General features: G+C 36.7%; 2 protein-coding genes and 1 pseudogene across 2 annotated transcripts; 1 reads left to right on the top strand and 2 right to left on the bottom strand.

Annotated features, from left to right (window-relative positions):
• Window positions 1–5,059: 5,059 nt before the first annotated feature.
• LOC147570309 (serpin-ZX pseudogene) lies at window positions 5,060–7,444 on the bottom strand (annotated as a pseudogene).
• A 1,355-nt stretch (window positions 7,445–8,799) lies between these two features.
• LOC147570310 (protein SRG1-like) lies at window positions 8,800–10,873 on the top strand. Its single transcript, XM_086656886.1, has 4 exons — window positions 8,800–9,186; window positions 9,332–9,579; window positions 9,990–10,314; window positions 10,456–10,873. The coding sequence occupies exons 1-4, from the start codon at window positions 8,908–8,910 to the stop codon at window positions 10,702–10,704; spliced, it is 1,101 nt and encodes a 366-aa protein (XP_086513012.1). The 5' UTR covers window positions 8,800–8,907; the 3' UTR covers window positions 10,705–10,873.
• A 204-nt stretch (window positions 10,874–11,077) lies between these two features.
• Window positions 11,078–24,451, bottom strand: LOC147570311 (cation-chloride cotransporter 1-like). The gene is made up of 13 exons (XM_086656885.1): window positions 23,863–24,451; window positions 22,368–22,502; window positions 22,097–22,175; window positions 20,722–20,813; window positions 19,135–19,249; window positions 18,237–18,337; window positions 17,984–18,045; window positions 17,368–17,598; window positions 16,759–16,873; window positions 15,407–15,601; window positions 14,151–14,551; window positions 12,765–12,926; window positions 11,078–12,408 (listed from the first exon to the last, which is right to left on the bottom strand). The coding sequence occupies exons 1-13, from the start codon at window positions 24,033–24,035 to the stop codon at window positions 11,318–11,320; spliced, it is 2,952 nt and encodes a 983-aa protein (XP_086513011.1). The 5' UTR covers window positions 24,036–24,451; the 3' UTR covers window positions 11,078–11,317.
• Between the last annotated feature and the right edge of the window lie 426 nt (window positions 24,452–24,877).

A 24,877-nucleotide genomic window follows, 5' to 3' on the forward strand; every position in this document is an offset into this window, starting at 1 on the left:
ATGGGTAAGAGATAGAAATCTCTTACAGTGTTACTGTCGAGTCAGGATATAGCTTCAGTTGCCCTTTGAACCTAGATCGTGGGATCTCCAGTCATCTAGGTAGGGTTTCACCATGCCTTTACTCATTTACTTTAGGCGTTTTTGCCACATTCCCCTTGATGATGCAATTTCAACTCTCTTGTTCACCCTTGTTCTTTACGGATCCGCCAGGTAACGTAGGATTGAGCATAATTAATTTATGCATTCCTTGAGAGCAATTGCTTTACGGTGCTAGTCTATTTATTTTGAATTCTCTAGACTTACCGTATTAGTGCCTACGCAACAACTACTTAGGTTTATTGCGTGCACTGGCTTCAATCACAAACAAATATCCTCCAGGAAGTTCACCTACTTCCTTTGCTTTCTCCAAAACAGTGTATCCATCAAGGCCTTTAGGATTACATTATTGATCCAGCTATGCACGTCTGCCTCTGAGGATTTTGTGATATCGTAGCCCTTAGTGGTTTGTCATATCCACTGTTTTGTATCTGAGATTCGAGTGTTGTCCACATATCTTCGTTTTCTTTTATGATATGTACAACCAATTAATACGAGTCTGCTCAGATACCTAAGAACTATTTGTTACTATGATAACTCTTTATTGAATTTGTTCAAATTCAAGTATTTATGCTTATCGTGGTTTTTGAGTGGTTATTCTACCATTCTCTGTCTAACCTTGCACTTTAGATTATCAATCATGAGTAATGATTCAATCTGGAAAAACATCGAATCATATCTTCTTAAACACTTTCTTATTCCTAACTAGTATTGTCTGTTCTTTTGAACAGATGATTCACGGTTGAATCTCGTTACTTAGTTTAGGATTAGGAAGAGAAGTTCTTTCCATTTGTGTTTTTCCCAGATTTGTTGAGTGAATTTGGACATTCACGTCATCACTTATATTCACACACTTGATTTCCGACTCTTGTCACAACTTAGTGAATATAACTATAGTTCTTAACTCAATTAAACCTTATTGACCAACATTCTTATTGGTTAAATCTGGTTTCCGAGGTACTCTATAATTTCCCTCTTTTCACGTCCATATGATGTTGTATCGTCAGGAGAATATAGAGACTTTTATGCCATTTATAATTGGCATTTTGGTTCCTTTTGGTTCCCCCCACATTTCAAGAGTATTTTCTCTTATTCGTCAATTTTGGGTGGAATTTTATAGTATTCCATATAGGGTACTGTTCAGATATGTAACAATATCTGCCCCCACAGTTCTAGGGTAACCATTGGATTCTCCTCTTTAACAAAACTATTTTCGTACACAATTTCTTTAGTGTAGTGTCTTTAGTTTTGTTCTATAACATGATGATTTATGATCATTAAAACCTTGAGATATAATACAAGGCGAGTTTCTCGTTTAACTCTTTCTTAAGTTATATGTCTTAATCATATATACTCGTTTGATAGACTATGATCATCAAAGTTATCATTCATTATTTTGTCCTTTATCGTCTCTAGATTTCGTTCATACTCTTGAATTGAAAATCTTACCAAGACCCTTGAATTTACTATTCGAGTCACGTCTAGACCGAATGATGTAATATTCAACTTTACGTCTTATCAACCTTAATTCTCTTGTCTATCCAAGAAGATTAGGTTGCCAGGAGGATTTATAAGGACTATTCTGTAATGATACAAAACTAGGGACCTCCTTACAAAGACTTTAAGGATTTATTTATAATAACTCTTGATCTTGAGATCTTTCAGCCAAGGTCCTTCCATTTAACATATCTGAGGATTCCTTGTAATTCTTAGACAGGCCTAAGGACCTTCTAGAGAATTATTTACCGCCTGAATATGTTATACGAAATAACTTACTTTCTCGAAGACAAGTTTAATTTCAGAATTTTGCATTCTTCGTCAACTTTGTATTCGAGAGTGTTTCACGGAATTTATCTCAGACCGATGATTTCTTTCGAACAGTTTATCGTCTCGTAGCTATTTGTATAACGAGAACATTCTGTCATCGACCTTGTCTAACCGTTTAGGTTTTGACATTTGTCTTGACATACTTTTCCGCTAACTTATGCGGTTGTCATCTTCGATTTGTCATCGAATTGAATCTTTAGGATCATGTATTCATCATTGATCGCTCTATGTATTCTCGATATACGGTTTCACACCCAGTATTTATGTCGATACTTGGTGGTCAAGGTGTCGCTTAGTTTTTCGATGTCTCTGTTATCGAGAAGATATTTTAAGAGTCATCAACTAAGTCAACATTTGTGGTCACCATGGGTTGAACCTTATTTCTGTTCTTGGCTAGTAGTAGAATTTTAGTGAAATACTTCACAAAATTCATCGAGATTAGATTGATCATCGATTTTTAATCTCCACTGATCGAGTTTTATCCCTTCTAATGTTCTGTGCTTCCATTATACCAAAAGAGTCGCCGTTTGATGAACTATGCCATTCTTGGCGTATATCTCGGCGAAGGGAGATTCATACTCTCCATCTCAGTCGTTTCTCAAAGCCTCAATCTTTTTACAAAGTTGAGTTTCTACTTTGATTTTATAAAGCTCGATCTTTTCGATTGCTTTATCCTTACGTGTTAGTAAGTAACAGAACCAAGTGGAGTCATCGATAAAGGTAATGAATTGCCTTTTCCACCTTATGTTTGAACCTTTCTTAGGTTATAGGGTTCATTGTGAATTAAGTCTAAAGACTTTGAACAACGTTTTAGTCATTTTTGACTATACACATGTTTGACATGTACGTCTTGAGTAAATTTCGAGTTTCGGAATTTAACTCCAAGCTCATTAATGTCTTTAATGACTTATTATTCACATGTCCTAATCTTTCGTGACAAATATTGGAGGACTCAATAATATACGCATAATTATTAATTTTATTAATAATAGGTGCCTTCGGCATTACATGGGTAACATTTAATTGAAATAACCCCCCACATAAGTGGCCCTTTCCAATATACATCATTTTCTTAAATATGATAACGATATCTGACAGAAAGATTAGTCTGAACCCGTTCTCACTTAAAAGAGAACCAGAAATCAAGTTCTTTTGATTGTCTGGAGCATGGAGTACATCGGTCAAAGTCACCTCTATTTCGGAAGTGAATTTTAACACGATCTTTCCCCTTCCTTGACTTGGGTGGTCGAGCCGTTTTACCTTGAATAAGGTTTCTCCTTCGGCTACCTCTGTATAGGAAGAGAATAGGCTTTTGTCACTACAAACGTGATGATTTGTCTTAGAATCGACCCACCATCTCTGGTTGTTAACCAGGTTATCTTCATGTGCCTCTGCACAGAGGTTCATTTTATGAAGTAGATCAAACGCCTTTTCGAACTCAGTAATCATTAGACGGTGATTCCGATTTTCGGTGTCTTTTGCTAATAAAGCTTGGTTATCGGCTTTTTCCCTTTGACTGTCATATGTGGAGTGACAATCTTTGGCTAGGTGGCCTCGCTTTCTACATTTGTAGCATTCGACAGGCCTTTGCCTTTTCCTCGACTTGCCTCGCTTCTGCTTTAGAGCGAAGTCAGTTCCCTTGAACATCTCTGGGTTTTCCACGTATGTGGTGTTAGGCTGAAGAACCCGTAGGGTGGTTCTTGTTCGTGTCATTTCCTTTTCTGAAACACACAGAAAGTAAGCCAAATTAATATCTTATAACCAGAGAAATAATCGCTATATAAAATGTCTTAAGATTGTTGTTCTCTGGTTATTAATCGATAAGTCGATTTCTCTCTGTCTTGGCTTGATTCGGACAGAGTTTCCTTTCTCTAACTTTATAGAGAGATAAACTATTAAAGAATAAAGATAAGTCAATATTCCTTCTTTCGGGCTAACCGAGATAGGTGTTTAATGTAGTCGAGGCAAGAATAAATTCTCTTTCCTTAAGACATTTTACACCCCCGTAACAATACCAAACGTTAGGGTGAATGCCTTCGGGATACAACGACTAACCTTTCAGAATTTTAAGATGGTACTTCTATATTCTGAAAGCGGGCGAACCTTTGTCAGTATTATGAGCTCTTTGACTGATGCGGATGATCTTCTAGATGCTTTGGAGATTCAGATTTCACTCGAGACTTCTTTCTTCCTTTTCCAGATATTCTAGTCTATCCAGAACCTCTAGAAAATACTTCTTTAATTAGATATTCTAGGCTAACCAGAACCTCTAATTGTTAGAAGGGAAGAGAAGAAGAGAATGAATTGAATTGATGTTCTAGACGACCTATGAAGAACTTCTTTCTTCCTTTTCTAGATATTCTAGTCTATCCAGAACCTCTAGAAAATACTTCTTTAATTAGATATTCTAGGCTAACCAGAACCTCTAATTGTTAGAAGGGAAGAGAAGAAGAGAAGAGAATGAATTGATTGAAAATTGGAGTGGATTTGGTTGGTTTATATAGGAGTTGAATGGATGCATAGTGTCTGTTGGGTTAAAAGACATATCTGTTCGGAATTAGGGACCAAACAGGAAGTATAACTGATTGTTGAAGTCGGTTATAATCTGGGACGTCGGATCTGGGTGAAAATCTCGGGTGGAACGCCCACCGTCAGATCAATACCGAAATGTGCCCACAGATTTGGATGCGCGTGGTATTCGCTCAAACGACCCCTGATCTAACTTGTCCCGTTTGACGTTTCAGACCCTGACTTAACCGTTTTTTCACCCAAACTTCAAACTCGAATTTCTCATTCATCCGGAATCGGATTCGAGTAATTCTTTGCTCTAAATTTAAGAGCTCGACGAGACGAACGCAATGGCGCGTTCGGTTTCTGAATTTGACGAGTCGGGTCGAGCCAAAATTGGCTCCGATTCCAACAGGATGCTCATACTAGCACTGATAAACAACATGTAAATTTACTCATAAAATTATTGGAATTAGAAATCTAGCACTATTAACATTTATATTAGAATATTAATTCTCACGAGATGAAAAAAATAATTGCACATTTCAATTATAGAGATCAAATAACTAGTAAATCTACTTAACGGTTAAATCAAATGCAGATTTTAACGAACGTACCACTCGCTCTACTAATGAGGGGTAACCAAAGGATTAAGGACATGACCCATGAACCACCCGGTTGATGTCGTCTCTGATTATGAACATGAAAGGATGATCAGCTACAAAGTTCACTGGAGGTGGTAATTCTTCGCAATAGTCCTCCTCCTCCTCCTCAAATACAAAAGAAGAAGCAGCAGCTTTAGTTCCTCGCTCGTCAACTTCAACAAAACATTTGTGTATGGCTTCTGAAACAAAAAGATTTTCCGTTGGAGGACTATCCAGCATCTTAGTCAGGTCTGCTTTCACCCTGTCGAAAGGCAAATCCAGACCCAAGTCATCCTTTAAAACTCTTGATATTTCAATGTCACTCAAACAAGATCTTGAATATTGGAACCCAAAATTCTCCCGTCATAACCCTTCGTTTTGGAAGATGACATTTCAAGTAACTTGATTCAGAACCCACCTTTTCAAATAAGATTATCAAGTCCGTCTCGCTCATTAGGTAAGAATATATACATAGAGAGCCGTTGTTTTTTACCGTCATTGGTGGTTTGTTTGTAAGGAAGTTTGAGGACTTTAAAGCTATCGAAACATGAAATGTATTGATTATAGTTGCTAGTCATGAAAGAGACTTCAATCTGTTGAAAATGGATGTACAAGAGGTGTAAAGATACTTTTGTTGCTCAAACAAGAGGTGGCAACACTATGGGATAAGGTGGCATCATATGGGTGTGGTGGCATCCATATAGGTGTAGGTGGCAACATATGGAAATTGAGGTGTCTTCTTCTCATGTGAGTCTTCATTTGAGTGAGACACCTCATCATGTTGAGGTGTCCATTTCATTTGAGGTGTCCTCAAATGAGACTACCATGTGACAAATGCCAATCCCATAATGAGACACCCTACATGTACAATGACACCTCAATGGTGAGGTGTCACCATAATGTCCATTCTCTACACTATAAAAGGAGAGAAATGGTGATGTTCAAAATCATCCCATTCTCATCCCATCCATTCCATCTCATAAGCAAGCCAAGTGAAGAGAAAGTGAGTTAGTATTAGAAAGAGAGTTTAGTTCTTCTAAATACTTGTCTTTCCTTTGGTAAAGAGAAAGTTGATAGTATATCTCCTAGAATAAGAGAGATGTTGTTCATAATTGTTATCTCCTTATTTAGAGAGAAGAAGTTGTAAGTAGTTCATCTCTAAGTGTAAATCTATCTACAAAGTTGTTCATCTTCGTGTTATTCGATATTCGACTTTAGTTGCAATTGAGTGTCTAAGACTCACAACCTTTCTAACAGTGGTATCAGAGCCCAGGTTCTTGTCGGTTTGGTTAGTGGAAGAAGACACCAAAATAATGGCGGCAAAGTACGATATAGAAAAATTCAATGGGAATAATTTCTCACTATGGAAAATGAAGATGAAGGCAATTTTGAGAGCACCACCACATGAACTATCAACCCAAATCCCACTTAGAGAGAACAGGTCCGTCGCCTTTTCTGTTGTAGGTGGTTGGATCGACCGAGTTAACGATTTTAGAACCTTAAGTGTTAAGATCATTGAGATTTTTGCGCTTGAGAAAACCCAAGAGTTGTTTTAGGGTATGACCATCTGAACCAGAAGCTAATAAGGATAAAGCAGAGTAGATAGAAAAGGGTGAGAATACAAAGTTTTTATCTTTAGCTTCATTCAACCATACATGCTTAACTAGTTTTCTCTCCATGATGATGAATTTGTTTGAGTAATATTATTAGGACTTGTCTTCCTCTTCTTCATCATGGGTAGTAGTTGTTGGTTGTTGTGACAATCCAATTCCATTAGTTAGTAGTTACTGCCTTGTTGTAGTTTGTAATACAAAGCAAACAGTACTAAAACCTCTTTTAACTATAGGGTTTTAGGGGAAGGGAACCTCAACTATGTCCCAGTGCAATTTCTAACTTGGTTGCAACTTTCCCCTTTAAATAAAAAAACGAATCTGATATATATATTGCCATTGATTTTTAGATAGACTTGTAATAAAATCAGGATGACTTGCTTTCCAAGAGTTGTACTACAATATAAGGAGACAAAAGATTGCTTTACCATTGCCAAGTGGTCCATAAGAAAAGCATGTTAGAGAAGGAGACACTTCAATGTTTGAAATACTGAAACTTGCAATGGGTTCTTCCATTTACATTCCAATAGAAGCACCTCTTAAGGCTGAAGTTGATGTCAAGTTCCGCGGCAATACCCAATGCAATATCATCATGAGTATATTGAAGCCATGGATGAGCCTTCACTTGTCCAAAAACGAAGAAATGGGTGAAATGGACGACAAAACTTGGAACTAAAGTCGTCTGGATGTCAATTCCAGATTCGTTTTTTAGAGGGTAAGTTAAATTGCCAACTTAGCATTTAATGCTGGCGTGGTCATTTTCGCGTTCGGTCTAGTGAATCATGATAGTCTGGTTGGTAGTTGTGCTTGTTATAGCTAGACGAAATAATGAAAGACTACAAGAATCCCTAGGTTCGAAATGAGAGAATCTCATGGATAGTTTCTGCAGTCAGTTTCGTGTTACTCAATTTGATTTCTCCTTTCAAGATATAGTTTTTACATAACTTTTAGTTAAATTTTTGAAAACAAAGGTTGAGTCGTCTAGAATCGTCTATGAAAGTATAGTAACTAAAAAAGTTTGTTAGAGTGTATAGAATTGTTGTGTTTCTTTCTATACCACGCGATTGTTGTATCTTGAGAGACAAATGTCCATAGAACCGGTAGCACTATTGTGAGAAAGAGCGATCACTCACTTCGATCAAATAAGATAAGTTTTTGTTTTTGTATTTATATATTTAGTGTGATATTATTTAATTGTCTTTTTTTGAAGAAGGATAATATATTAACTGAGTGCTTAGGAAGCACGAAAAAAGAACTACAAAAGCAACGAAGATTGGGAACTTTACATATTAGAAACTATAGTCTCCCAAGAATTTAACAAAAAACCCATAGATAAATTCTCATAGTACCTAGTCGGCAAGCCCCAGTTGAAAATGGTGGCCTTGATCGACATAATAACTCTATCAGTGGAGTTAGCAACATCACAGAAAAGACGATTATTCCTCTCTAACCATATACACCACCAAATGGCAAAGGGAGTAATCTGTTGAAGGAATCCTTTCATCGTAACTGACTTCTCAAACTTCCAAAACCTGAAGAAAGTATCCAAAGTGGATGGCATTGGAGACGGACAATCGATCACCGGGAGGAAGTATCTCCATATGGTTTCAATAAAGTTGCGGAGAGATGAGCAAGTGAGAGTCATTCTCTTCAGCCGATCTGCATAATAGGCACATGTTTGAGTATTGAAAGCCCCTCCTTTGAAGCATGTCCATAGTGGGGGTTGAGTTGAGGATACAAGCCCATAAAAGGAAGGACACCTTAGAGGGTACCTTTTTAATTGTCAAGAATCAAATCCATAACACGAATCAAATCCATAACACAAAACTAACAGAATACTTTCACTAATGAGATCTATAATTACAAAGTAATGACATGACAAAATTCCTAGCTAATTTGTTACACAAATGTGACAGGATCTTTTTTTTTTAAGGATTTTTTTTTTAAGGAAAATGTGACAGGATCTTGTTATGTGGATAAGAAGATCAACTCATGACTTCTACACTAAAGACCAAATTTCTTATGTACAGTCTATATCTTCTTTTTTTAACTTTCTTGCCAAATTTGATTAACTTAGTTTTAAGGTTGTTATGTTGATAAGCTCAACTAAAGACTTCTATACTAAAGACCAAATTTCTATTTGTCTTCTATATCTTCCTTTTAAACTTCACATACTTTCTTGCCAAATTTCTTTAACTCAAATTCTCAATCACTGTTATCAAATGGAGTCATCCGGAAAGGATAAGGAGGAAGAAGAAGTGAAGTTTGGTACTTCTCTTATAGTTCCATCAGTTCAAGAATTGGCCAAACAACACATTCCTCAAATTCCACCTCGTTACATTCGCAGTGATGAAGATGATTACTCGTCAGCTCTTGATCCCACCATTAACTCGAAGATACCTGTTATTGATATCCAGAGCTTACTTTCTTCTACAAAATCTATGGCTGATTCCGAACTAGATCGGTTACACTCTGCTTCCAAACACTGGGGTTTCTTTCAGGTATTTTTGGAAGTGAAAGTTCAAAGTCGATGACAATGTCTTAATAAAATTGTTAAAGGAGAGGGTCGAACAATCTACTCATAAAATAGTTTTGGCTGTCGTATCGGCCAAATAGCGACTAACTTGTCATCTTTGTTTTCTATAGGTGGTAAACCATGGAGTGAGCACTTCACTAATAGAAAAAGTGAAGTTGGAAATGAAAGAACTATTTGAACTTCCATTTTCCGAAAAGCAAAATTTATGGCAACAACCGGGGGATGAAGAGGGATTTGGTCAATTATTTGTCCATTCGAATGAACAAAAACTTGATTGGTCAGATATATTCTATATCAACACACTTCCAATGAGGACAAGAAACTCTAATTTATTTGCCAAGTTACCTTCTTCTTTTAGGTATGTATATATGCATATATAGTAGTTGCAAACTTGCAATGACATATGAGATGAGTATTGTACTAAGGCAAATCTCCTACTATATATCACTAGATGTGAAGGCACCACATGATGTGACAATAGGGACCGTGGTGCTTGCACGTCAGGTGTATGCTCGACCTGTGAGACTCTGAACGATCTTTTATGTAGACATTTCATTACATGCACTCCGAGCGAATACTTGAACATGTCATGCTCGCATCATGGAAGTGTTCAACTGCGACTGCGTTTGCATTATGGAAGCGCACGGTGGCAAGGGAGATACCTAGTTTAAGGCATTTTAGTTGAGGTTATTTTAACTATTAATCAAATAAACTTTTTAAAGTTAGAAAGTTTTGAATAGATTGAATTCAAATTGATGTAATTTACAGAGAGACATTGGAAGAATACTCACAGGAAATAAAAAAGCTGGCTTTAACTATATTAAGAGAAATGGCTAAAGCTCTAAAGATGGATTATGAAGAGATGAGAGAGAAATTCAGTGATGGTGTTCAATCAATAAGACTGTGTTACTACCCAACTTGTTCTCAACCAGATCAAGTATTAGGGTTTACACCACATTCAGATGCCGATGCCCTTACCGTTGTCCTTCAAGTCAATGAAACTGAAGGCCTTCAAATAAGAAAAGATGGAAAATGGATTCCTGTAAAGGCAGTCCCAAATGCCTTTTTGGTCAACATTGGTGACATTATGGAGGTAACGAGAAATACCATTTTCCGTACTTTAGCAACGGCGATCTTTAGCTTAACTTCAACCCCGCTTTTAAGAGTTGGTAAAAATGAGAAATACCGTTTCATTTGTTTGATTCATGTTATCTTTTTGTTTGATGTGTAACAGATAATAAGCAATGGTGTTTACAGAAGTATTGAGCATAGAGCAGTTGTGAATTCGACGAGAGAAAGGCTTTCAATTGTGACATTCTACAGCACAAATCTAGATGCAGAATTAGTTCCTGCACTTGGCTTAACTGATCCTCCCCATAATCCACCATTATTCAGAAGAGTTACTACCGAAGAATACTTCAAAGGCTACTTTGCTAAAAAACTTGAAGGAAAATCATATATAAATTCCTTCAGGGTTGATTAAGAAAGGAAAGGAAATCCCATATGGAACATCTCAAGTTGTTTGTCTTTCTAAGAGTGTGTGTGCAGTTACAATGGTCGTGTTAGTTAGTTTGTTTGTTTTTTTTAAATTAAGTTTGACATACTAGTGTTCTGAATTGACTCAGTGCTAAATTTCAGAATGTTGTTTCTTTCGCCTGACTCGCCTTAGTGGTAGCTTCATCTGAATTTAGTCCATTTCAATCGAACGTTCAATAGATTTGACATATTGCTTGAAATGACTTCTGTGTTACTAATCCAAACAAATCAGACAAGTCAGACTCAGTACAAATCGAACTGAAAGGAGCCAGTTCACTATGTCTCTTATCCGACATCCTTCTATATAGATCTGCGAAAACTGATAAAAGATCTGCAATTTCTAACATAAGTTCACATTTCAAAATTCTACAACATTTTGTATACCTCAGTTTCAGCTAGTCATCAAACATCATCCCCCAAAGGGACAATTTCAGATGATAGGCATGAACAAAAGGAAAAACAGAAAAATGTCAGATTAGAAACCGAAAAAAATGAATGAATTGTAAAATTTCACCTACAAAATTCCAGTAAGTCTTGCCTAACTGCCAAATCCATGGCAGTCATGTGAACAAAGTGACCACATCTCTTCTGTAACCTCTAACCATCAACAGCCTCGGCACATTCTCCACCAATAAATCTATATACTCCATGTAAAAATATGGCGGGTGATTAAGCGGTGGTGGTGGGAGACTCACAAGCACCACAGCTGCCATTCTCGAGTGCCTCAAAATCGTCGTATTTAGCTTCAGAGTTGTATATAGGAACTTCTCTATCTGTTGTTCATTTACAACTACACGTTTTCCGTCAGCCATTAATGGAGTCCCATCAATTCGAGCTTTTTCCTTTATCTCCCCTAAATATGCAGCAATTCGACTTTGTGCCATGGTAAAAGCTGCTAAAGAATCATCCGGTTGTCCTCCACTTTCGACTTGTGCATCCCATGACTTCATTGTAATGACAACAACTTCAGCTTGCATTCGTAAATCATAGAGGAATTTTTTTACATCAGCTTTGAGTTCCTCGGCTTCTATGTCTTCCTCGGCAATACAAAATACCTGAATCTTGCAACTTTCAAAACTTTCTTTTGTTAGGAGGAGTTGAGAAAGAAGAAGCATGAGACCACCATCTCTTACTATCCAGTATAGATCAATTGTCCCATACTGTTTTTGGTACTCATTTGGCCATTCATCTAAACCCTTAACTATCACTACAGCTTTATTTGCAACAATGCAGTCATTTATGATGCCTATAAAGGTAGACGGTATCTCAGTTAGGTTTTCTCGTCTCCAGATTTCTGGGTATCGCATCACTACAATGTTGGGCTTTAGATTTCCAAGGCCCATAGTTTGCACAATTCCACGAAATCCATCAGACATGTTCGGGGCCACCACAATCTCTGCTACACCTTCACACCGTTTATACTCGATATAGGTACTGAGCTGGCGGCATGCAATTTTCGCATCCTCTGCACATTCATGGTAGTCCCCATCAAGGATAGAGACAAATATTGACATACCTCGACCTTTCTTTTTCATGCAATTGGCAAAGTCAGCAAGTTTGGGATGGCATGGAACATTCTCCGGTAGCTTTCCCCATGGCCGACAAAATATAAGAGGGATTGGGTACCAATTTTTAGGGTGGACCTGACTTGCTGTTGACAAAAATATATTTGTTAGATACAGATTATAGAGCAGAAATGTCTATTTAAGAATACCCAACTGCCAGTTAAATAAATACATAAAAGCTAGATTAGAAATAGAGCTGTTTTCAGATTTCATTTTAATTGGGATGACAATGGTCAATCTGTAACTGGTACTGTTTTTTGCTAATTTCGTCACTTTCTTTTCTTTTTCTAGCATTGTTGGTGTTTACTTGGCATCCTTTAAGTACGACTGAATCATTTCTGAAAAAACTGACAGGAAAACACCAACTCATAGTGCCATTGGTGGAGGGTCCAAATTTACTTGCATAACAAAACAATTGCCCATGTGGTATGGAATTGCTTACCTCCTAAGGATCGAAGACTTCTAAGAGCAAGTTGGAAGTATGCACTCTTAAACCCGTCACCCCAGTCCCCAGCTTTCCCTTTTAGGCTCACATAATAATATATAAGGCTTGCGAGAGCTAGAGACACCACAGTGAATGACCACGAGATCAAGAACATGATAACTGCGTGAAATCATAAGCGAAGCGTTAAACTAAGGTCTAAAGAACCTGCATATGATAAAATCATTGCGCACAAATATTTATATCACAAGTAGGTTCTAGTTGTCCATCTATGTCTCATGAGTTTACTCAAATATCACAATCAAGGTAATTGTTATCAAGTATCCAAAGTCATTTTAACATCAAGCAGATGAAATCCTGAATTCAACTGTAAGACCTTAGGTCAAAATCACATATTCACAGACAAAACTGCATCTTCAAAAGTAGAAACAGTGTTACACAGGAGATATGAGGTTTACAGCCCACAGGCTATAGCTTCATGCATAAGAGTGGTTATACCTCAGCTACCGACTCAGGACTTTTTTGGGCCATATCTGTCCTCCAGGTCTTCTGATACCAAAGAAATAGAAACTTTTAAGTGCAAAGATCTTAACTAGTAATTACAATTTATTTTCAAGCATCAAATAATTTACGCCCCACTTCAAACTTAATTTGACCCTTCTGGGTTGTTAGAAGGGGGTTTGGCTGAAAGAGGCTCACGAGTATTGAAGCAAGATGAGAACAATGCGGAGAGCAAGGTCTTACATAAGGGCCTCTTCTAACTTATCTACGCCTATTCTTCAATATCGATAAAATGATTCTAATTTTCCTTCATTTATATATTTGTACACTGTTTTGGTCACATGTCTAGGTCAATCTCCAAGGACATAATCCATGTTATTTAAGAAATTTAGCCTCCACAAATTTACCCCCCCCCCCCCCCCTCTTATTTCTAGTTACTGCTTAAATATATAGATCCATTCTGAAAAAGAATCATTGTTGCATTTTGAGAAACATCTCATATCTAACAATCGCATTGAGGAAGCATAATATGAACTATGCACTTAAAAGATCTAAATTCACAAATAAACACGACTGCTAATGCAATTGTGATTTATACATGCACTAGTTTACAGTTTCATTACTTTTACGCCGACTACTCTATGCATATTGCATAAATAGGTACACTGAATATTTAATTAGCTTCATGTATGTTCTCTTTGCTGTGAGAATAAGGGACTGTCGGTTTTCATATATGGTCTTAGTTTCGTTCAGAAAAATTGCGCAATTTAACATTTTATGCTTAAAGGCAGCTATTTCCTTTTCCCTCCTTGAAGTGGATACCACAGAGCCATATATGTCAAAACAAAAGCTTTAGAATGTAAGCGAGAAGGTAGTATAGCTTACCAATACAAAGAGTTGCTCCAAGTAGTGACAGGCTCCAATGGTGAAATCTCCATCTAGGGCGCCAGCTAGGTGCATCTAGAAGGTCCAAAAGGAAGCAAGATAAATTTACCCCGGCGTAACACAGAAGAAAAAACATGGTTATGGTTGGAGTAATGAGATCCAGGTTCCCAATCACGACACATCCAATACATATGACAGCCGTAAAGAGGGTAGCAAGGTGGGGTTCACTCCCGTCAGCAACCTTGAAGTAGTTAAGGACCGGTAGAATGTCATCATTAGCTATAGCTGCAAGCAATCGCGGGGCTCCAGTTAAGCTTTGAAGTGCTGCACCTAAAGTGGAGAGAATAATCCCAACATATATGATAGCTGGAATAGGCCAGGCCACTAAAGCTGTAAGTTGCCTGCGCAAGTTCAGTTAGCATGTAAATTTGCATAAAAGAAATCTCACGAGGAAAAATGATTTTCATGCAGATGAAAGAGGAGATAATATGTTTTGCCACACAAAAGTTATGGGAGCCTTAATATTTCATTAGTTTGTGAGGGTATACACTGTAACTGAGCCATTAACCATAAAGAAACAAGGTAGTGTTTTGTAAAGCTAAGCCCTAAGCTTTAAGAAAATATTGTACTATCTAATTGATGGTTTTTGTACAACCCGACAATGATTTATGTTTGACCTCTGAGTCTTTGACACACTGCTACGCACATGTCTTAGCACCAAACCCTACAAGGCTGCAAACCAAACGAGGATGCACAATGTGGAGACATAAATTCATGGGCAGACTAGAAGTGCAACCAAAATAGCTTTTAAAAAGACCAACTTCGCTCCCCGGGGTAATTACTTCGTCTTCCACGAACAAAGCTTACTATTTATCCTCTCCAACACCAAATCCCACAAGGCTTTAGAACTATAAGCACATCATCTTGTTTAACTTTTATTTCTTCTTTTTCCGATGACGGGTTTAATACTCTATTTCAAGTACAGACAACATATTATCTCATTTGTAAAAGTTTTGGAACATGAAAGCACTTTTTACTTGTAATACAGGTGATTATCTATTAGATGATATAGTCCCTACACCAGCTGGTCTTTCTGTCTTCAGTTTTTTCATTTGTAAACTATTTTCGTCTAACTGCGTTTAAGGTCGATTAAGATTAACAGCATAGTCTGAACCAAATGACCATGTATCAGTAAAATTAATGAAAGAGTTTCAGGGAGTCGGGAATGATAAAAACCCAACATGGAATATCCCTACCTATCCTTCAAAAGTTTCTCTCTCGTGGCAAAAGCTCCAAATAGTAAAACAGATACTAGGTATAAGGCAGAGGTTGTAAGAGTTGCAGCCAATGTTCCAACGGGTATCGACCGCTGAGTGTCTTTTAATGATGCTGAACGATTTGAACCAGCCATAATTCCCGTAACAGCGGGAAAGAAGAGACCCACCAACGCACTGAAGCAGCGAACAATCTAGTGGTTAGAAAAATAAAGTAGTTAACTCCATCAAATATCATGCTTATTTATAAACTTACATGCCTCAAATAGTTTAAACTGAAAAGGATAAATGTTTCAAGAGGCGTAGGAGATGTGCATCGATGCTCACGCGTTGAGGCAAAATATAGGTCAACTGGATCAAAAGTTACGCCTCTCTATGCAGTAGAGGGGGGTCCGGGTCAGAAGAAGTTTAAAGAGGCACAAGAGGTATACATCAATGCACAGGCGTTGAGGCAAAGCATAGGTGTACCGTATCAGATGTTACGTCTCTATATGCAATAGAGGGAAGTAGAAGAAGTCAGTCTTCCTTAAGTCACATATCAGAGAAGTGATGACTCATGTTGTCCTTTTAAGTGACAATATCGGTGTTCTTCCTCTCTTTTTGTTTAATTGGTAGAGATAGTCAAAAGGGCAGAACTAACCGATTGAATAACATTCATATAGTTTAACTTTACCACTAAAAAGTCAATCTGTAGTAATACTACTGTACTACAAACAAAGTCAATAAAATATAATATAAACAGAATAAAATACTATTATTTTTTATTGCATTAATCAGCAGGCTTAAGGGAAACCTGAACCCTAACAAGAAGGAGAAGACAGCAAAAAAAACCATCAAAACAAAGCACAACCCAATAAAAAAATTACTATTATTTCATTGAATACTACATTAAAATATATGAAACTTAGATTGTATAACGGTATAAGTGAACTACTCATATTCTTATGACTGGGATTTCTGCATTACTTCTGCCTGCGCAAGCAATAACACATAAAAGCACTCCTCCTTAGTGCATATGTTCTAGCCTTCTAGGGCAAATATATCCTCGTAATTTAATTGATTTAGACATTAATTTAACCAAGTTGGGTTCATTGCTAGAGAACCATCAGCTTTAAGATGTGTGTGTACCATAAGTTGAAAATATAACTACTAGTTAAGAGAAAAATGAGGTGATAAATTCAAGTGATAAATAAGAATGAAAACTGAGAATTCAGTAGCGCCTCAAGTAGTAAGCTATAGATTCTAAGATTGACAACAAATGTCAAAATTACACACTAACTGCGGACGAGAATTATTTTTTTGATATTCAGCATTAAACCTCATCTTTCGCTTACTTGAAATTCCAGTAAGTTTCTCCTTCAGGATCAGGTACACCAGCACTGTTGGTGCGTTGATAAACTGAAGTCCAGTTATCTTTGAACGTTTTGGCACTTAACCCAGTTACTCCAGCTGCCACAAAATTGGAAATATGAAAAATTCATTTGTATGTGACATGGATATTTTTGTTAGAGGCTTGTATATTCTAGGGGTACTCGTAGTTACTTCAGTGGGTATAGTGACATATATGTACATCTTGTTTGGGCACATAACTGTGTAAGGTCAATGAAGTGCCACCCCGGGTTACTGCTATTGTATATAAATGTACAAATTGTCGATCCCATAGTAAAAAAGGTAAGTACAATGAATGACAATAACTAAGACAAATTAGACAAGAAATATATTTTCTAAGTCATATCCCTGTAAATTATAATGGTCTTCTTCCACATTGAATCTGATGTGTACTGAACTAGTACAATATCCATGTTACAATGAAAATATTCACTACCATGCCTTTGATAGTTGTCCTTAATGTTAAACACATGGTCCCTAGATAGGTTACATTTGTCAGGTAACAGTACTGCAAGTGCTACGAAAATAGGAAATGGTAAGGAAGTGGAACTCACGTGAAGGGTGATCCTTCCTTGATATAAAGATCCCAGCCAATATGGAAAAAATTGAAACTAGAACAGGTATAAGGAAAGCAGGTGCCACCCGGTTAATCATCTTTACTCCACCAAACACAATAAAACATAAGAGAATAGTTATGACAATCCCATAAACTTGTAGGTCATGTAAGTTTGGGGTCTCTATCGTTTCAGCGACTCCCGTAGTGGCATTGACTGTTGTTATGCTCCCTGCAAAAAAAAAGGAAAGGAAATTTTTTTGGCGATTGACGATAAATTATTCAAATAAGAAATATATGTGTCGACTCTCGACTAATGTTCCCTAATCAACAAGTAGTACTCAAACTAAATTGGAAAGTCTGCACTCATAGCAAGGTATTAACATTTAATGTCTGAGTCCAGTATAAAGATTAGTCTTGTCGAAAAGATATATATTTCTTCTCTAATGCTTCACCTTCTAAAAGGCTTTACTTTATATTAATAGCCCGCCTTTCTGATTCAGCATCTTTCAAGGTGATGAACTATATGATACCATCCAGCAAAACTAGAAACTGGGCAGTGTACATAGCATAGAGCACATTTGTATACATAGCATATCCTTGATTCAATTTATTACCTTGGAAAATTCCAGCAGCTGGTACAGCATCTAAAAAGGTCTCAACAGCCCCCAGAACATATCTGAAACAAATCTCAAGCAGAAAACCAAACATTTAACAAGAGTTGAAGCAAGGTATAAATGCAACATTTAGGATTTTTTAAAATGCACAAATTGAGAAATCTGATTGGAATTATAAAGAAATAGAGGGAAGTGACTTTTAAGAGCATCTGAATGGCTATATGAGACAAACAGTGAAATAATTTTCACTTACAGGGATCCAGCAACTGCAGTCCCAAGGAAGAAGCACAACCCAATGCTAACACCAACCTCTGGCCCAAGGGCGCGACCAATTAGATAATATGGTCCACCACCCTGCAAGACAAGGACAGATAAAGAATTAGCAACTACCCCTTAATTTGAACCAAAACCACTTTGTCATATTATAGACGCCACACTTTAGGACACTCAGGTCAATTTTCAAATGTCCGCACGTAACGTGTATACAATTATGAAAGAGAAAAATACATGCATACAACTTTTGATAGGTACTAAGTTACTAACAATTAAAAAGGCAGATATAGGTCGTACAGTACATTTCTATCAAGAAATTATTTCCCTCCCATTCCAGATAATTGCATCTTTTTTTATCTAGCCATACCCCTCTTAGTATGGGATAAGCCGACAACTAAATAGCCACATCTAACTTTCTTTCTCTCCAGCATTAATCTTTCTCCGTATTCAATAATAAGCCTAATCCTTTTAAACATGACAATAGCAACAAATTTTCCTAAACTTGCTTAAAATTACCAGTATATGGTCTTTGGCATGTTATTAGTTTGTTACTTTAAGATCCTCAAAAGCAGCACTCAACTATACCTTCCTCACAAAGATCAAAGGTGAAGAAGGAAGAGCCCACATGAAAATTCAGTGACTCACTGAATGGTGGGACTTAAAATACTATTAGTAGAAAAGAAGAAATCATGGGGGAAATGTGCAGAGTCGCAACATAGTTGTATAACAAAGATTTAAAACTCCACAAGCATAATGTAACCCTGCCAAGATGTGCATCTCTGACCTAGTTCAAAATTACCAAAAGAATACCTACAAACGGCAATTATAGGGCAGAAAACAATGAGAAGTAACAAAACCAAAAACAAGTTGTGAGTTACCTTCATCGCACCATTAGTAGCTATTGCACTTAGTGATATTGCAGTCAAGAAAGTGCACAAGCCACAAAAGAAGACCAACAATAATGACTCTCCTATGCCTGCCATACCAACAATCCTACAAGTAGAAGGTAGACCATGAATCACTATTGTAGTTTGCTTACAAATTACAAAAGAAGAGATAATTAACGCGAATAAACCTAAACATAGCTGACAGAAGAGAATCAAATAAGTAAAAGGAGGGTCACTTAATTGAAGGTACGAAGATAACAGTGACAGAACAATTATCTTCTAGAGAGTTGGAGTTATGAGTTATCTCATTCTTATGGAATTTATACTGGTGCAGGCTCTACGACTCAAGTTTCATTTGTTTAAAGAAAAAAAAATCTCTAAATGATAAAGATGAAGAAGGAATGTGAAAAGAATGCAGCACAAGCCCTCTACAATGATGTATTAAGTCTAATATATGATGTCAAAGGCTCCACATAGCTCCGAGAAGGCTCAAAATACTACTTTAAATTTTGGGCACCGCGGTCTAATGTGACAAATTTCTGAAGACGAAGAATAGAGACGATTCAAGGAGATACTGCATGGGTTGCATTATAGTAGAAGAAGAAAGAGTATGACTACTAGTATGTCTAGTTACCGAAGCTTAGTCATTGGAAAAACTAAGATACAAAAAAGAATGAGATTAGGGTTTCAGTAAGATAATGTAGCGATAAAACAAAGTTGACTTTTATGCGTTGATTCTACATAATCGACAGTACAGAAATATATCTATGGGAATTGTACAGTTGCCATAGTATGGCTGACTTCTGAAATCCCCAGCTAAGCATGTCACCTTTTACAGGTATCATGCTATGTTTTCAATCACTTGTATCTGCTTCTAAGGTCATGGATCATGACACGGTGGTAATTTGAAGCATATCTAAGACAGGACCAATGATTCATCTAAATCCCGCAGTTTTCGCTGTTGAGACTTGAGAATTGTGTACTAAGTCGTGTCTAATTTGCTGTAATTGTGAATCATCATTTTTATAATAAGTAAACAAATCTTGATTCAGAGCTCCAGACCAGGCACCGCTATTACAGTCGCGTGGGTAAGTTCGACTGATCCAGTCCAAATGAGGTTTCTTAAACCTTGCTGTGACACAGTGACTATGAATTTCTGGATATTTAAGTAATTAATATATTAAACCATCTCATCGGAGTACAACTTCTATGACCTGTTAAATGATGAGTAAATTTTTTTCCTAATCTGACGTAAAATAATGTTATAGGGAGACAGGTATACGATCAATTCATCATTCTATGTTTTACCACATCTTCTAAAAGAAGCATTCATGTGAAAGAGTCCATAAGCTGTAAAACAAGCAAAGAGAAACAAAATCCACAAAAAGAAGTGAATATATGAGATAATTTGCAACTAAATAAACAGTAAAACAAACTCTGAAGTTCCTCATTGGGCTTTATAGAGACAAATCTTTAAGTTCTCGATGGCATACCACAGAGATAGTTAGAATGCTAACTAAGAATAGGCACATGCAAAATAGAAGGCTGACCAAAGTAACATAAAGAAGCATCCTTTACCAAGAAAACCGGATATAGTATATAATCCCCAATATGTTCTGCAAGCACGGTACAAAAACACCCATCATTGTTCCCAGCTTAAGATCATTTGGCTGCAGGATAAATCAACAACATCAGTCCAGAGAAATTAAAAAAACGATCAACTAGAGAGCAAGGAATGAAATTTCGGTTTCAGTGGAAATTTCGGTCGATCCAAAAGTGGAAACGTTTCGTAGAAATGTTTCGGTCAGTGTGGAAATCTTACAAATCTACAGAAATGATAGAAATATGATGCAATTATGTATAACAAGATTATTAAACCATAATGAAGCATAAAAATGATGTTTAACATTACCTATTAGTTTGAGGGAGTATTAACAATTACACAGTTACTTCCGGGGGTAAATTGAATAATTTTTTGGCTATAACACCCAAAAGATAACATTCTTACTGATAATAATTAACAAGCTATGTTAGTTTAAGAAGGTATCGTCAATTACACAGTTATATTAAAGGTGTTACTAAGATAAAATCAATTTAGGCAGTTAAGTCAAGGCGTAAATCACACAGTTATATTAGAGGTGTTACTAAGATAAAATCAATTTAAGACCATGGAAAACATAACATAAAAATCAAGAAAGATCTAAGAGAAATGAAGATGAAAAAGACGAAGAAACAGATATGTTTCTAGTATTAGTTTCTCCGGTTTTTTGCTAGACTTCTACTATGTCGGTCGAAATTTCCATCATGTCGGTGGAAATTTCGATATTTCCCACAACTTCGGTGGAAACTATGCAGGAAATAGTTGTAAGTGTTATTTCGTGCACCTAATGTCATTTTAAGAAACGTTTCGCGAAATTTCGGTGAAATTTCGGGAAGTTTCATTCCTTGCTAGAGAGAACATATATCAAATATTACTTTTCTCGTACTTAGGTATGCCAAGACAAAGATAGATGAGGACAATAGAATTACAAAACGTCAAAGCGGTGAATAAATAAAGAATTCTTGTCTGAGTATTGAAGAAAAGGAACAAATCCAAGATATCGAACTAGTTCGTTAATTTTCATATTAAATGTTAGGAGGTTATAACTTTTTTTAATATCAATGAAGAGTCACTCTTATTAGCTACATAACATGCATGGACACCAAGTATCCATATTCAACAGGCGTACAATGTACACTGTATCCATATTTTATAATGAAGCCCATCCCACCCCTCGTGCCTTCTAACAATTAAAAATTCCCATTTTCACCACAGCATAGCTTGACATTTAGTAGCTGATATAACATATACAGGTCCCCAGAATAGTGACCAAAAAAGTTTCAAAGCGACAGTTTTTAGAAAGCAAGTATATCCAGTGCAGAGACATGCTAAAGACTGAAGTGCAGAATGCACCTTGGGACGTCCAAGCGTTGCAGAAACATCATCCGCGTCTCGCGGACTTGTAGGTGCTGCAATTGGTTCCCCTGCCATACTAGAAAGAACAAATATGCTTACCTCATCGATCATAATATTCCAACATTTGTGTTGGACTACAGAAAGAAAAAAATAGATTTGATAAAAGTAGCCATAACATATGAATGTTTGCTTTGCTTTACGAATTAGATGGCCGGAACAAGGTCGCATACTTTGGAAGATAAAGCAAAACAGAAACGAAGTCAAGTACCTCTTGAGACCAAGAATATTGACTAGAGAGTCGAAACCAAATAACTCCAACTTAGAATCTCTTTGTGGCCTACTGCGACCAGGGGATGCCGCTTCACCAACATCAGACTCCATTTGTGAGCTTACTTTTATTGCCCTGCCAACGAGGAAGAATGAGTAAGTATTCCTCAATCTGACCAAGACAGTAAGTATCATAGAAAGGATTCTTCAAACTCAATAATAAAAAATTATGTGTATATATATAGATAACGAGTAAGCTACCATCAAACATCGGGAAGATTATATTCCCAATTTGAATAAGAAAATGTTTTTATAGCTTGTAGAATATAGATAGACCATGGTCGTGCCAACGGAAGCTGAGATTGTAATTCTTGGAATGTCTGTTTGTATCCCCTAACTAGTCTAATGCAATTCTTGGATTTTTTTAATGCAAAATTAAATTTGTGTCCTAAGATGAAGTTACCACATTTAATTCTAAGATGTCTCAAGAAGAAACTCAATGTTTGAGATTTCTCTTGAGGAAATGACACATAAGTAATTTTTCAGCTTTTGTGGTTTTGTATTTAAATGTCTTTTAAATTGAGGATCTCAATAGTGAGATCTAAGAATGAATATCTGAATTGAGATTTCACACACAAGACATTTCGAGTTTTCTTTTTCTTTTTTGTGTTTTGCATTGGAGATGCTCTAACTCACAGCCCACGAATCTGCAATGTCTTCCACGGAACCAAAAGGTCCTTCCTGGAAGGGCTCGAAGGGAACAGTATGGGATAGGTTTAATGTTATGATCTCGATACTTTCTAGTATATGCATGTAACTCATATCTTTTCACTTATTTTATTACTTACATAAACTCGAGGCTCTTTGTCAACTTCGTAGGTTGAATAAAAATCTAATAACAAATTCCCGTTTGAACATGTTTTCCTACTAATTACTACTAAATATAATTGTACTCATTTATCACATTCGTAATGACCGTGTTTGGGGCAACAAGAGTGCTCTAATTGAAAAAAGGTCATTATGATGGCAAGATGGCACAAACTTTGAATCTTTTGAAAAGAAAGGGTAGCAGTTTTCCACTATTATCGAAAAACATCCGTCACAGCTTTAACTTGGTAGACAGTTATGGAGCTACTGAGCGAACTTTCCATCTTCGTGGGAGACTTTCTTCTAAGGAACACGATTTAACCGTGGAATGTATAGCTTCAATTTGGCAAACCCAGAAATAATTACTGGACTAGTGAAGGCATCTACCACTAATTTCATCCCACCCACTTGCATATCTCTACTTATAGTTGAACTCTAGATATAGTTATCGAATATATATCGCTACAATCGTTTATAAACAAAGTCATGAGCAATATGGAATTACAATAATAGACGAAGAACTTCACAGACAAAAAAAAAACCTATACCCCTAAATGTAGAGGAATGAAAATGTTGCAAGTTACTAAAAGATATAGAAATGAAAATCACAATAAACGGAAGAAACTTACTTCAAGGGAGTAACGCCGGGAACGGGTAAACCAGAAGAAGAAGAAGATCCAGGTTGTTCGATTGAAGACATTTCAAGAACAGCTCGATCGTGAGGAACAACTGGTCTATATTTACGTCTACTGTGATGAGAAGGAATATCATCTTCTTGATTCTCGATCTCTCCATTATCCATTTCGTTGATCTAACTGAACAATCTAATCAAAAGTTGGAAATGGATGATTCTAGAGAGAGAAAGAGAGAGGAGAGAGAGAAAGTGGGGGAGAAATGGAGTATTGAGAAGCGGGTAACCGACCATTAAACGTGAGAGAGAGAAATGAGAAACGCAGAAGAAGCGCACTGAATATAGCGTCAGCCAGGAAAAGGAGACGAGAAGAAGAAAAGAAAATGTACGACCAACTAAAAAGAAAAAGGATGAGGGAAGATGGCAAAAAGAGGGGGAAATATTTTATTATAGGCACGACAAGAATTACTAACCCCAACCCTTCTAAAGGCACCTACTTGAAAACCAATAGGTTTCTAATGACAACCCCATTATATTCATCACCCCTCCTGTCTCCCATCACCACCACCATCATCAAGAGAGAAGACAAAATTTTGAGAGAAAAATTGTATTTTTAGAAAAAGAAAATAACTTTTGTCACAGTCAAACGGGGTCTTAACAAGTATTCTGCAAAGTTAAGACTCTTTTATGGCGGTACGTACCAGTAACTCTACTAGGGTTACGTCTGTAATTTAGATGGAGATATAAATCTGCAGAAAATCAATTTCAGAGAGTAATGACCTTGTGGGAAACAAGTGGATTTTGAGTGTTGGGGCAAATGCAGTCTTGATTGAGTCTGCCCCATTTTTTAAGATAGAGATATAACGAGTATAAGGGAATAAAAGGAGACAGAGAAAGTTGGAGTATAAATAAAAGTGAAGTTTCCTAACGTAATTTTCATTTTCATACTCCAACTTTCTCTGTCTCTTTCATTTTCTCTTATTTTCTTCTTCTACGTTCTCTCCATAAGACTC

The sequence above is a fragment of the Eschscholzia californica genome, unplaced genomic scaffold (genome assembly GCF_041429995.1).
Source record: "Eschscholzia californica isolate CP2 unplaced genomic scaffold, dmEscCali1.0.p SCAF_1, whole genome shotgun sequence".
Classification (NCBI taxonomy): Eukaryota; Viridiplantae; Streptophyta; class Magnoliopsida; order Ranunculales; family Papaveraceae; genus Eschscholzia; species Eschscholzia californica.

Bases quoted from the DNA above. Each gene is read 5' to 3' on its own strand.
- LOC147570310 (XM_086656886.1), top strand. From the start codon at position 8,908: ATGGAGTCATCCGGAAAGGATAAGGAGGAAGAAGAAGTGAAGTTTGGT. The intron at 9,580-9,989 runs GTATGTATATAT...TGTAATTTACAG, and splicing joins AAGTTACCTTCTTCTTTTAG to AGAGACATTGGAAGAATACT. The intron at 10,315-10,455 runs GTAACGAGAAAT...GATGTGTAACAG, and splicing joins ACATTGGTGACATTATGGAG to ATAATAAGCAATGGTGTTTA.
- LOC147570311 (XM_086656885.1), bottom strand. From the start codon at position 24,035: ATGGATAATGGAGAGATCGAGAATCAAGAAGATGATATTCCTTCTCAT. The intron at 22,503-23,862 runs GTAAGTTTCTTC...CCTCGTTGGCAG, and splicing joins CCCGGCGTTACTCCCTTGAA to GGCAATAAAAGTAAGCTCAC. The intron at 12,409-12,764 runs GTAAGCAATTCC...TTTTGTCAACAG, and splicing joins AAGTCTTCGATCCTTAGGAG to CAAGTCAGGTCCACCCTAAA.